This window comes from Lycorma delicatula, chromosome 3 (assembly GCF_047948215.1).
Source record: "Lycorma delicatula isolate Av1 chromosome 3, ASM4794821v1, whole genome shotgun sequence".
In the NCBI taxonomy this organism is placed as follows: domain Eukaryota; kingdom Metazoa; phylum Arthropoda; class Insecta; order Hemiptera; family Fulgoridae; genus Lycorma; species Lycorma delicatula.
Genome location: NC_134457.1, coordinates 32232911 through 32248290, shown reverse-complemented (window position 1 = coordinate 32248290; position 15380 = coordinate 32232911). Strand labels below are relative to the sequence as shown.

Below are 15380 nucleotides of genomic sequence, written 5' to 3'. Positions count from 1 at the left end.
TTTACAACTATATAATATGTGACTAATTTTTCTGAGATGAATTTTGTCTTTAGTTTTCAAAATTTTCTTATTAATGAGGGTCCTTTCACATTCCTGTGGTATTTACATGCATGTAATGCATGCATTACAAAAGTAATTGATAATATCTGGACCATGCATATATATTTTAAAATTGTGATATCTTGTATATTACTTTGAAGATTTTTTTTATGCAAGATATTTACAGATTTGCCACTAATATTATTAAAGTTTAAGGAATAGTTTGAAAAAGTACAACATTATTTTACAATATATATAGAACAGCTTATGTGCCTCAGATGATGATAACAACAATCTGTCTGGTTGTTTCCTTTAGATAACTTTTTCTTCTATTTACAAGCAGTATCCCACAATCCATAGGGGAGAGACATTCAACTTTAAATTATATATTTCTGCAGTAACAGTAAGACCAAAACTGACTTAAAAAATAACATTATTATGAAACAAATAAAATCAACAATTGAAATGTGCTATATCATAATGAAAATTAATTCCTCAAATAGACAGTATAGATATAAAGTGCCTATGACATATGCTACAAATAAAAAATAAGACCACAATGAAATAAAATATTAAATACTTAACTTAAAACAACAAAATTATCATCTGGCATATGCCAAACGGCATGAATAGATGAAACACATGATAGTAATAATCAAATATTTGAATACAGATGCATGGCCTTAAGAAATAACAAGACATTAGTTTAAATTTTTGACACAATGCCATGTAAGTCACTGTCCACAAGGATGTGGTGTACCGTTATTTGGCAGTCGCAGGAAACAAAAACAAGCATACTGGTCTGAGTCATGAGATGGCCATGATTGAGTATAGCCCTATTCGCAAATAGCAAATGAAAATGTCCTTTTGATTTTTATTCCTGCATGTGTTCTTAACTGCTTCATGTGTTCTTAACTGGGTGAAGTTTATTGTTGATGGTAGCATCCCATTCATTGTGCCACTCATCATGAACTACTTTCTTCAGAAAACAGCCAAGATCGTCTCTGAAATAATGTAATTGAAAGAAGGCTGTGAACAGCCCCTTTTGCTGCACTATCAGCTAACTCATTGCCTGAAATTCCAATGTGGCTTGGGATTCAGCAGGATCACAGTTTTGTTACGATGAGTCATTTCAGAAATAATAGGCTGTAACTCACAGACAACAGGGTGTCTGGTCTGGAGTACATCTCACTAGCTGCCTGCAAGATACCCGTGGAATCTGAACAGACAAGTGCATGTAGAAATGTTGGACTGATTATATTTAAGGTCAATAGCATACAGCTCTTGAGAGTAAAACAATACTTTATGAGGGAAGGCTGCCAAGCGGGGGGGGGTAATAACATTGGGGAACAGTAAGAACTGGAGGAAAAGACGATGAGCTCTGATGCCTAGTGAAGCAATAGATCTTGGTTGTTCCTGATATCGATTAAGATGTGGGTTGCAGAACACCGCATGATAGGTGATCATCATTTTAAAAAGGATGGGGGTTTTGTCATAATCACCATATTAAAGGGAGTGCTTTTATATTTTAATATTGTATTGTAATTAATTTTTTTCAAATTGTGTATTTATTAATGAAAGCTTATTTATCCAATTATATAAATGAATGATAATTGCTTATTTTAATTACGTTAAGTCAATCAAATTGGTTTCTCTTATTAATTTAAGATGTTTTAATTTTTTTAGTGATATGAGGTACAAAAAGAAGAAATTTATGATAATTTGGGTAAATTTGCACAAGCCATCAACATTACAAAGAAATATTCTAAATATGTAAGTCATAATATACTTTTTGGTACCTTTTATTAACTATTTATAATGTAGTATAAATGTTTGTGTAATAAACAGTAACTTTTTGTCTTATGATGTACTTTATCATCCATACCGCAAATATGCAATTTATGTTTTATTTTATTATTTTGTTTTTTTTTTACCAAAAATTTATTACATCAAATCTATAAATTACAAATGCCAATTTAATCTATACCACTATATAAGATTGCTCATTCTACTTCATAAAACATGTGTAAATTAAAATATCAGTTATATTATTTTGAATTATGTCTTCATTAATAATTATATCCCTCCTTTATTTAACCATAAACAATTCTTTACACTTATACGTCATGTCTAGTTTATACTCTACACATATTGTCACATCATATTAGTTTGACAAAGGATATTGAAGTATTGCAAACTTTAAAAGTTTTACTATTGTACTTTATTTACTGTTCAGTACTTTACTATTCACAAAATGAGTAAATTATATGAAACAAACAATAATTCCAATTCTATGAAATTCACAATATCTCATAAAAATTTATTCAAACCTAAGAGGTGAATGTTGCTATGAGATTAAAATTACAATATTGATGTAAACTTAATACAAGGATTTACTTCTACTATTTGCAAAGGAAAATAGCTTGCACTTTTATTCATGAATAGACACTTTGTTCCCAGTGTACAGTGAATTTGCTGAACAATTTCCAGTACAGAATAGTTTCTAGTACTTGCTATAGAATGGATCAGTGTCACACTTTTTTCCTAGATTGGAGTATGCTGGTGAAGGACTCATTGCTGGTATACTTGATTGGTACCCCAACTCAGTTCAAATTTTATCACATAATCTCTTCAAACTTATCATTTTCACTGTTCCACATTAAACATAATGTAAGTGTGTCAGGGGGTGTTTTATCCCCCTACTTATTGCAGAGGCTGGACATCTGTATCTGGCTATTGAGTCTTTCTATTTAACTGGTGGGTGCTTGTTTTTACTGGTGGTCATGTATTATAATGGTTTTTAAGTTAAAGTTTGGGATTGCACACCAATCCTTTATTTTTTTTAGATCATCAGTTGTTAAAATTTTACTGGGTTTATTCCTAGAGATTTGCAAAATTGCTTTGCAGTCAGTCCTCAAATAATTCTTTCAGGATTGTCTTTTTAGATGGTTTCATTTCATATCAATGTGTTTTGAATGTTTTGTCTGTAACTCACTCTTCGGTTCAATGTTGTCATTTATGATAGAGTAAAAACAAAAGTTACACACTTATGAGCAAAATATTTGGATAATAAATGAAAGAATAACATTTTTCCCATGAGGATGAATTATTATAGATGTTACAATAATTTCTGTGATAGATGAATAAATAATGAAGAGTGATTTATGGGACAACACCAAGGGAAAGCAGTTACAATGGACTGGTCATTTAAGGCAAATGAGTAGATTATACGAGTGGTTGGCATTATAGCGATGAAGAAGAGGAAGGAACAGAACTTCTTATTGAAATAATAATACTAAAGGCGTCAATGAATGATAAATTTATTCCTTATACTCTTACATACTGTGTATAAAGCAACTAACTAAAAATTTGTGTATATTCAAGTAATGCTATTGTTGGTTAATATCTTACTTCAACAGAACTGGGTGCATTCTTTCATATTTCAACATTCTTCCTCAATTTTGAAAACTTAAAATAGCATGTAACATTCAAATTTGAAATGCATATTAACATATATGATGTAATTAATTATATAATCAATTACTCCAAGTTTTTCTCTTAAAAAAAATAAGTGTTAGTTGTGAAAGTTTTTTTCATTTTATCTGCAGTTTTGCCTAATCAGTTGATTTATAATGAAGTGATATTGTTTTCTCTCAGAATGCTGCCTCTCAAAATTAAATTTCATATCAATGTGTTTTCAGTGTTTTGTCTGTAAGATCTACAAGATATTTGATAAAAGATCTATAAAGATAGTTGATTATCTTTAAATATGTGTTTAAAAAAATGAGCTAACAAAATACAATATAGGAGGTTAAAATGCTAACTATACGATGAAAAATGAAAAAAATCCTTTACTTAAAATTTAAAAATTTTTCAAAAATGGAGGGTGATAGAAAGATTCTGAGTTCATATTCGTATTCAGCATCAAAAAACAGATAAAAATCATGTATCGCATGTTAACAAACAAAAAAAATAAAATTATGAAATTTTTACTGATAAAATTATGTTTATCAGTGTTATTTAACAAAATACATTAAAACATAAAAAGTACAAAATTCAATACAATACAAACATTATACATTTTTAAAAGAAATACAGGTTTGCTGAATTCATTTAAACAAAAAAAAAAATAATAATATGGTTGCTTTACAAATTTATTTAAAATAATGAGAAAATAATTTGGTTTATTGCACAATTATTGATGAGCTTATATTGCACTTAGGACAAGTTCATAAACCTGAGGAGCGCCTTTTCGTAGGTTAGAAAGTGGTTCTACTACACAATGGTATCAAATATCCTTCGATACCAATTCCTTATGGTATTAATTTGAAAGAGACATATGATGTGATTAAAGACGTTCTTTAAAAATAGATTATAAAAAACATAGCTGGAACATATGTGGTGATTTGAAAGTTATAGGTATTTTGTTAGGCATGCAGTTAGGCTATACTAAGTACATGTGTTTTCTTTGTGAATGGGACAGCTGAGCTAGGGATAAACATTATGTTACCAAATGGAAGAAACGAGATAACTAAAATGCAAATGGGAAAAATATTATTCATGACCCCTTAGTTGATCCCAAAAAATTATTTTTACACCCTCTCCATATCAAGCTAGGACTAATGAAAAATTTTGTAAAAGCAATGAAGAAGGATAGTCCTGGATTTTTGTTCATCAGGCAGAAATTTCTGAATGTAAGTGAAGGAAAAATTAAAGAAATAATATTTGTTGGTCCTCAAACAAACAAAAAAGAAGAGTTGGTCAAAGATGATGTATTTAACTCAATGTTAAATAATGTAGAAAGTGCAACTTGGGCTTCATTTAAAAATGTTTGCAAAAATTTTCTCTGCAAACAAAAATTTCACAATTACCACAATATTGTTAATCAACTTCTTACTTCATACAGAGCTATGGAATGTAGTATGTCTTTGAAAATACATTTTCTCCACTCACATCCAGATTTTTTCCCAGACAACCTCGGAGACGTAAATGGTGAACATTTCCACCAAGACATTTCGGTGATGGAAAGCCACTGTAAAGGGAAATGGAATACTAACATGCTAGCAAATTACTATTGGACTTGAATTCGGGATTTGCCTGAAGCTATTTATTAAAAAAAAGCATCAGCGAAATCAGTCTAACATAGTTAGGTATGGCCATGCAAAATTATAAATTTTACAGATTTTAACTATATTTTCGCTTAATTTTTTTTTAAGTATAATTTATTTAAAACTACGGGTGATAGAAAAACTGTATTTACAGATCTGTAATGTATGCAAAAAAGCAATTCAAGAAATGATATTACACTTAGAGAAACATTAAAAAACTTTTTTTTCTATCAGGGTAATTAATAGTTTTGTTAAATAAATCTGTAAGTAACATAATTTTTTTTTTGGTTTAAGTGAATTCTACTAAACTGTATATTTTAAAAATGTATAATGTTTGTATTGTATCAAATTTTGTATTTTATATTTTAATGTATTTTGTTGTGGTAAATAAAATGAATAATTAAGGTGACAGAAAAATTAAATACTATTAGTACCATGCTGACAAAACTTACTTACATCTTAACCTAAAATGATCTCCATTTTTACTATTGACACAAATATATTTTCTTACAGAAATAACAGGTTGAACAGAGAAACAATGATGACATAGATGGTTCTGTAATACAAGCAGGCTTAGTACTTAAATATTCCCATTGATTTTTTTCATTTTTAAAAAAATTTGTTCCCATGAAGTAAGAGGTATTGAATTATATGAGAAATTGAAAACCATGTCTATCATGACTTGTATTCTTTTAAATCTTTTATCTGTTTGGAGCCAAAGCAAAAATTCATACAAAGGAACTTTGAGAGAGGGATCAGCTGGTGGCTACAGTGTATTTAATACTTGGGATTTTTTAATGATGTAGGAGGTATTTTAGTTACATTGCCACGAAGTGAGATTTATACTAAAATGATGAATGAATAAAAAATAATACTAATTGTATTTATTAATGACCAAGTCAATCTGGGACTTAGGTAAAAAATAGAACAAATTTCAAGAAGTTGGGAACTGCATTTAATTTTCCACAGAACCTCTTGCTTCAGTTATACATTTATCCCAGCATTTAACTAACGCCTGACAGGCTTTAGCATAGAAACCCACCGGGTTGGTCTAGTGGTTAACGCGTCTTTCCAAATCAGCTGATTTGGAAGTCGAGAGTTACAGCGTTCAAGTCCAAGTAAAGCCAGTTATTTTTACATGGATTTGAATACTAGATCGTGAATACCAGTGTTCTTTGGTGGTTGGGTTTCAATTAACCACACATCTCAGCAATGGTCGAACTGAGAATGTATGACTACACTCATACATATCATCCTCATTCATCCTCTGAAGAATTATCTAAGTTACCGGATACTTACAGTAGTTACCGGAGGCTAAACAGGAAAAAGAAAAAAGGTCACACACTAAAAGTATAAATTTAAAATATGAAATTCACAACATAAATTACAAAACAAAAGAAACTATTTCTAGTTTGATGTACAAAATTAAGAAAAGAAAGTGAAATTAATTTCAGTTTTCCTTTCTTTTTTTTGACATTAATATAGATGACCTAACAAGACAGTCAGAAGCAAAGAAAAAAAACAAAAAAAGAAGGATGTTCAATGAATGTCCTGTACTACAAAATAATTCTTATATATAGATTCCTCCATATATTTCCATAGTGTCAAAAGAATTACTAAATACTGATTTAGGCAGACTTAAGTGTCATTGAGATAAACTAAATGCTCATCATTTTGTAGAATATCTCTTCAAACATTTACTAAGTTGTTTTTCGTAATTGAACGTCACATAATGAGAAAAGATACAAATTCAATTCTGTCTATTGAAGAAAGGTTGTTTATAACATTAAGGTAAAAAAATTTTATAGAACTAATAATGCTTCAATTTTACCTTAACCTAAAATGCTGAATAATACTATTATCAAAAACAATGATTAACAAGGTTTATATCTTCCGTTTTCATTACTTCCCATTTAACACTGAAACTATTATAATGGTAGAATAGCACTGCAGAAAAATACAGAGATGTATGAGGGACATGTACATTATTTTCATTTAAAATTTCATTAAAAGGAATAAAAATAGTAGCTTAAACCACTTCTTTTGAGTATCGCTGAGTTTGATTATTCTTTCTTCTTAGTGTTATGCTTGCTGCTGAAGGAACTCAGATGTATATCTGCAGTTTCAGTACTGTGAATACTGCATTTATTAAAAGTGAAAATTAAGACGCATTTCAAGACAAAGGAAATTATCTATATAGCTAAGCTAACTCCTTACATTCCTAATGTTGCCACCATGCTACCTGCCTTAAATTACAAGACATGCTGTTGTGATCAGAGATATGTCTGCTACTAGCTGGATAATGAGAAACACGATTTTGTGATAAGTTGGACAATTGGTTTAAAAAAAACATGTCTATAAACAAGACAGCAATGGTTTATATTTGACACTCATTTATTATTGTAGTTAACTTTCTTTATTTTTTCAGTGGTTGAATATAAAAATTTGTCTGGTAAGTAATTGAAAATCAGTTGTGAACATGACAGTATTCCATTCAAAAAGTGTAGGTTACTTCTATTGTAAACAGTAAAGGTAATAATACTTGCAGAAAGTGAACTTTATGAACTTTACACTTTTCTAAAGCTGTCTTGTTAATGAAATATTAGCTTCTACCAGTCATTATAACATTTTTTTAGTAAATTGGGCTGTATTTTGGTATTTACAATTTATCAGTAAAAAGAAAGAAGGCTTCAGCATAGTAAAATTTATCAGTATGTCTGAAACATTCTAGGACAGCCTGCTTCAGTCCATCACTGGAAATATTGGCACCCTTTGTGATCACACCAGGCAGTTTCTAGCATAGATTCTTAAGCACATCATGCAGAACAAGATAGTTCATTATAGCCATAAGTCGTACTACTTAAAATGACAAAAACTCGAAAATCTGTAAATAAATCAATATTAAATTAATTGAATATGAATATATTTAACTGAATAAATAACCGAATTTGTATTTTTTTTTTTTTTTTAATTATTAGAATCATAAAATTTCACACTTACATCACATTATGAAATATACATATACAGAATAATTAAAATATAAAGAAAGGATGAAAGGATGTGATATTTCACATCCTTTCATGCTGCCATTTGTAAGTCCTTATTCATTTGATCAATTTATATTTATAAATTTAAAATGAATCAGAAATAATTAAGAATTTTTAGTCGTCTTTTACTTTTAGAACTTTCACTTTATTAGGAAAATTATCTGATGCACTTTTATGTTTTTATAAATTCTGTGCCATCTCATTACCTCATACCCTTCTTTCATTCAAAATAAACTACCTCCATTCTCTAAGTTTTCCAATTGACTTTCAGACCAGAAGAGAGGTTAGATTTTGGACATTTTTGCAAAAATGGATGATGTTTTTCAGGAAAGAAGTTATTATTAATTTCAGCAAATAAACATCAATGATATAAAATTTCAAAAGCTACAGATTACCTAATGGACTTCCACTTTAGTTATTTCTGAAGACAATACATCAGAACAGAAATTAGCTACTTCCCTTTATAGTCCTAGTCAAGGTTTAATTTGCCTCAATGTCATGTGGCAAGAGATCATCCATCAAGATTCAGAACATGATCCTTGTCAAAGACTACTCCTTCATGGGTCGAAAGAGTGGTGTTTATTTCCTTGCTATTTGACAAAAGTGTACCAGGAAGAAGTCCTAACTTAGACTTAACTCTTAAAAATCTAATTATGAAAATACTCAATCAGCCTATGATAATCTGCAAGAGTCTTGCTCGATGAACAGGTCACCTTTATGTTGAGTTACTCAGCTGAGCTAGTTCACAGTTTGCCTCATCGCAGTCAATTCCCAAGTCCACTAAGCAGCAGCAACTCTCTCTCCTGACCTACAATACAGGGAATAGAATTTTCAGCAGCAATCGACAAAACCCAAAGAAGTTTTTCTGCCAGATCCGCCAACTAAACATCTTCTACACTTCCAAGACTCGGAGTCTAAATGAGGAAATATTATTAAACGTAGGCCAGTCCATTTTTTGTGTAAGAAGCTCTTCTGCTGTACAGACAGCATTACACCTACACGACATCATGCAATCCATTTCCTAGTTCAAAAACAATAAATCAATGATAGCTACATATTTATTTCACTAATTTGCCAGGGTAGAACAATCAGCCTGAAGTTTCAGATCTATGTTGAATCACAACAATAGTAGCAACAGCCTGGCAAAAAAAGAAATGAGAGAAACACAATTAGTAGATGAAGATATTGGCCCACTATTAACTGAGAAAGAGGCTGGGAAAAAAACAAAATGAGAGATCAGTAATGGAAGACTGGTGCACAAAAGTTATTAAGCACAATTGAATTCTGTGGTAGCAAAAGATGGCGTCCTCTCTCTATTGGGAATGGTAGTCGGTGGATGGAAGACAATGCGTACTGCAGCTTGTTCTCCTAAACAGTAAAGTGAGGGAGGTTTTGGAAGAAATTCATGATGGAATGTTGGGAGGTCACTTAGGCGTCATCCATATATGAGACAACATTGAGAATTGGTGCAAGCTGTGCAATATGTGAGGCTTGTCGAGGAATCTGACTGTAGAGCAGTCATGTATCATTACATTGTGGGGAGCATCATTCAAGTGTGTCACAATAGATACAGCTGGACCTTTCCCTGTCACCAACAGAGGAAATAAGTATTTGCTAGTAACCATGGATTACTAGCAGTAAAGTGTAGACTTCCAGCCACAAAATGACCAGAAGTCCAAACCATTTAACATCATCAGTAGCAGACACTGTGCTACAGGTGAATGAAATCTTCTGCTGTTTCATGATACCAAGAGTAAACATAGTGACCAAGGTTGGAATTTTGTATCTCAGGTTTTGCAGAAGTTTTCATACATTTTGGTGTACAAAAACAATAACTATCACTTGATCCATAATCAGATGACACAATAGAATGCTATATTAAACTAGAGAAGTACCTACAAAAGGTAATACACTTTAAAAGATTACCTTTCAAGGTAATCTTGATCAATCAGTGCAACCAGGACAAGAAACTACCTAACTCTCTATCTGATGGCTTAATAAGCAGCTGTGCATACCAAGATGATGTTCAAAAGAGAGCTGAGGCTATCATATGATTTACTCTTCAGTTCGCCATTTGGAAAACAGCAATCTACAATACTGTACACAGCAGAATCAGTTAGTTACCCACCAGAAATCAATCATAATGCCTGAAAACATTTAGAGACTGACCAGTGACTGCATGAAAGCAACTAAAGCATGATTTCATGCCTGTTATTAGGTAAATAAATTTGGGGAATAATGTTTTTAGTTTAACTGAACTCAACAAACTATTTCTTTTTAAAATGTTCAATGTTTGTATTATATAAAATTGTATATTTTGTTGTTGGAAAATAAATAAATAAGCTGACAGAAAAATTAAGTATTATTTGTTCCTTGTAGGCAAAATGATGTAACCAATAATGATCTCTGTTTTTACTTTATCTATTAATACAAATAAATTTTCTTACAGAAATAACAGGTTGAACAGAGATACAATGATGAAATTGACAGTTCTAAAATAAAAAGTATGTTGGAAATTGAGAAATTGTTTTAGGCTTTGTAGAGTTTGAAGCACTTAATGCCAAGAGTTATTGCGAAAGCCAGTGAAGATTTTGTTACAAACTTAAACTTATGGTTTTAAATTTATTTTGCCATAAGTGTGCAGGGTTAGGCTTCGACCAATGTTCCAAATGTTCGGAAAGGTTGATATGCCAGCGATTTTGAAACAAAAGTTGATTCTTCTATTGCTCTTCTCAAAAACTTTACTTTGTCTTGAACGGCTTAAACGTTATCCAAGAAATTCTAAACTCCATTGGGACTAACAAGGAGATAGTCACATTTTTCGTGAGTCTGTTTTATGATGCAAGCATTCCTGTGAAACTGTATGATCACAGAAATAGAAGACCATCCATGTTTTTAAGAATAATTTTGTTGATATTGTAAATACATTAAAGACCTTAGCTAAAGAGGGAAGTGCGACAACAAGAAAAAATGCTTCGCAAATGCAGGAACGTCACGACTGCCGTTTAAAAAAGGGCGAATCGTTTTTCCCGACAATTAGAAAGGCTCTGCTTTCACAACCCGACACAAGTACTATCGGGCGTTCATTTAGATTCCTTCATAGAATTTAAATATAGCTAGAGAAGCACCATTGGTGAAAACTAGTTAAATGGGTTAGCTGTGTTAAGCATTTACCGAAAACAGGTTTTCGCTATCAAGGAGCAATAATTGAAGCTCTAGTTAGACAATTTGAATCTTTTTTTTCCTATTTAGCTTCCGGGAATTACCGTTAAGGTGTTACTTCAGAGAATAATATGTATGAGTGTAAATGAAGTGTAGTCTTGTACAGTCTCAGTTCGACACATTCCTGAGACGTGTAGTTAACTGAAACCCAACTACTAAAAACACCGGTATCCACGATCTAGTATTCAAATTCGTATAAAAGTAATTGCCATTACTAGGACTTGAACGCTGGAACTCTCGTGCCTCTAGATCTAAGTATTTAAATGTAAAATAAAAAAATTACCTAAAAAGCTACTTTGTTAGCAAAATATTATAGAGAGAGCGGTAGAAATTAATTTAAAAACATATCAAAATGTTATTTTTTAATTTTTTATTGATTTTTAGTCGCTAGGGTGTGCTGGTAACTGGGCATATTTGCAGTCTTCATACCGTTCTGTCTATCAGGCCGGCTACTAAAGTTTGGTTATGTTTCATAGTTTTCGAGTATCTGACGTTTCATTTTGAGGGTGATAAATGCGTATAGATTTTACAATCTTCTGAACCATTTTCAAGTGTAATTAACGCCTTTGTAGCGAAAATATTCATAAATAGTGTATGTTTAAATATTATGATAATTTTCTTTTAGATGTAATAATTTGCAAACTATTTATACGCTGATTCACCGTTATTTATAATCATTTATTACTGTCCATGACGTATTTCAGTATATAAATTTTTTAATGAGAGGTAATATTTCATTTTATATTGTTGGAGCTCTTCATGTAAATATTTAAAATTGCTGATTATTTTGTTAATGTAATGTTGGAAAATTCATTTTTATATTAGTTTACTAGTTTTATCTTAAAGTTTATTAATAGTGCTGGTTCATCAGTTTCAAAGTTCAAGATGATTGTTCATCTTTATTTTTAAGTTAAGTGTTCAGTTAAATTACTTGATTTTCAATTTTTGTTTAAATGCACAATTTTTTTCCATACAAACTTCCTTCAGGGTACAGAGCTGTCTACAGTAAAACTCTGTATAGAGTAGTAAAAAATTGCTTAAATGTAATAAATGCATTATCTGCTTATAACATTTTTTTATCACCTATGCCCACATTATTTGCTTATAACATATTTTTTATCACCTATGTCGGCCTTCTCACGTGCTTGTCTACTGAGATCATCCAGCTAATTACTAGAAATGTAATAAATGACCTTCACTCAATAGTGTTTAATTTCAATTTTTATCCTAAAATTTAGAACTGAGGTATCCTAACTTAGGAGATGCGGTACTTGCATGATAACATTTTTAGGATATCTTACATGAAAATATATGTAAACAGAAGAAGCTTCTTTTAATGTTAAGTGACATTAATTGATATTTTTGTTAGTCTCATCTTCAAGCCAAAAATATACATTTATTTATCCTCTGAAGGAAAACACTCCAGTGGACTTTTTTAAATCGTGAACTTTATTTTATTTATATTATTTAATTTGTTATGTTGAATTTCTTTATGTAATTGACAGAACACAATCAAACAATCACTGTACCTCTAAAATATATAAACTATATATAAACTAAACGTAAATATATCAGTGTCTGACTGCATAATGTTAGATATCACTTGAGTAAGATGCATTTTTAAACAGTGGTACAGTGAACACATAAAAAATGTAGAATTAGCATTTACTTCATTTATTAACAACCATATAGACATAATGACTGCAAAGAGGGATGAAAATTTGAAGTAAGTTTTGTAAACACATTTTATTGTTTAATTTGGTTCCTTGTATAGTTACAAAAGTTTAAATTTCAAATTAATATCATTGGTGACGTGTCATGGATAAGAACCTAGTAAAGGATGTGTATTTAATTTTTAAGTGTTTTTAATTTTCTTTCCGTATTTATATAAGAGATTCTGTTTAAAAAGATTTACAAGATGTTAAATTATTTGTAGATTTGAAGAAAGTTGTACCATGCTATTGATTTTTCAGTATGTTAGTAGTAGTTAATTGCGCATTTCAGAATCTACTCTTTGATAACTCTAATAGTAATAATTTTTAAAAACCACTTACCAACAACTATTGTGACTTAATTTTTTAAAACATGATGACCACTGTTATACATTTTTATATTTTACATAACGACTAATGATAATACTTTACATACGATGAATGAGTTATAGTACTGTACTTCTATTATCTGCATATCCATTACTAATGCTGTGTCTCCATTATGCTTGTGTACATTATCTGACTCTGTGTTAATAATCCAACAACTCCCTGACCAAAAAAAATTCCTTATCTTTCCACTAGAGTCCTAAGAATGCAATTTTTATCCAAAGAATTTCCTAAAAATATTTATTTTTATACTTTTTACTACTAAGTGATCTCCTACTGAGTGATCTCCACCTTGATATCTGACTGCAGGACTACTTAATCTAAGAAGAACCATAGATTTTTCTTCTAAAAGGAAAGGGCACATAAAAAAATTTTCAAAGAAATGTTTGCTGTAGTTTACCATTTCTTTTTGAAACTTTATACTCAAAGCTTTAAATTCTTTCTGTACAAGCTACATTGAACATTAATGTAGAGTGAGTTGTATAATCACTCTCATCAACTGCTAGAACGGCTGCAGCCTTCCTTCAGAAACCATTCATTTATCTCGCATCTCCAAGATACCCACCCAACACGGTAGCACATATAAAGGAAATATTTATTAGAGACACACTTCTTCACTAATGATAACTCTTCCTAAGAAGATAATTAAATGCAATAATCTATAATAAAATATTAATATTTATAACTAAAAAATATAACTAAATTATTATAGCTTATAATAATTTTATCAAACGTGGCCCATAGGTATGATTATACAGTAATAATAATAATTTATAAAAACCACTTACTAACAACTTTTTATAAATGTTCGAGTACTTTCAGAAACCACATCCATCTTCAGGAACTCAAAAAACTTTTATATTATTCTTAAAATAAAAAACTGTAACTCATACATCATATGTAAGTTGTTATGTAAAAATGTACAACAGTGGTCATCATGTTTTAAAAAATTAAGTTACAATAAAAGTTTCCACTGTAACTTTTATTGTGACTGGATGCTAAGTCGACATAGTAGTACCTCTGTTAGCTGATCTCTGTTTTTCCAATGTTATCCTGATCCTTTCTTCCTGGTATATGTTACATGTTGGAAATTATTGTTGAACAACAGAGGAACTACCTAATAGGGCTCTTGGTTCTCTGCAACATGGGATGGTAATGTATACTTATTTACTAATCCGGAAGCTTGATTAAATTAAATCCACATTAGTAGTGGCTAACATAAGTAAAGCTAGTGTAATTTTTTCCAGAAACAAAAGAAAAGTTAAGTCCATGGGCTCATTGTGTAAGTAACAGATAAATAATAATACTTTTAGAAATATTTTTACATTTTTAACTTATTGGTGATAAAATTAATTGTATTTTTTTTTTTTAATTTTTCAGTGAAATTTTAATTATCATCATGCTATACAAAAGCATTGATTCTCTGGAAGAAAATCCAAAAGAGATTTTTCTTAAAGTTACTTCAATTTTAATGAAATTGGTTGAAAATGTTGTTAAATATCCTAAAGAACCAAAATATAGAAAAATCAGGCTTGAAAATCAAACTATAAGTACATTTATCTTACCTTCCATTGGTGGTATGGAATGTCTTTTTGATATGGGGTTTGAAGAGGTTAGTAATAAATACATAGCAGGTTTAAAATTTGTGCTAAATAATGTTCTAGAACTGTATTGTTAGTAGGGTTTCTCTTATCCTTTATTAATGTCATTGTACGTTTTTTCTGGAGTAAATATTTGTTAAAGCAAAAAATATATAATCATTACATTTAAAAATAATTATTTTTATTTCTATGACTGTTTTGAAGTCAGCAAAAAATTAATAGTTGAATTAATTACATTTGTTTTGTTTTTTAATCCCATGCTGA

At 30.3% G+C, this 15380-nt stretch overlaps 1 protein-coding gene across 3 annotated transcripts in view; it reads left to right on the top strand.

The window, feature by feature from the left end:
• Pngl (N-glycanase Pngl) overlaps nt 1-15380 on the top strand; it is a 62658-nt gene that overhangs the window by 16936 nt on the left and 30342 nt on the right. Inside the window, exons 2-3 of one of the 3 annotated variants that reach the window (XM_075359613.1) lie at nt 1726-1812; nt 14896-15127. In XM_075359613.1, the coding sequence (XP_075215728.1) occupies nt 1726-1812; nt 14896-15127 (319 nt within the window). Of the gene's footprint in view, nt 1-1725; nt 1813-11864; nt 12143-14895; nt 15128-15380 lie in introns of those variants that run through there. The other 2 variants (XM_075359615.1, XM_075359614.1) reach the window with 2 other exon arrangements.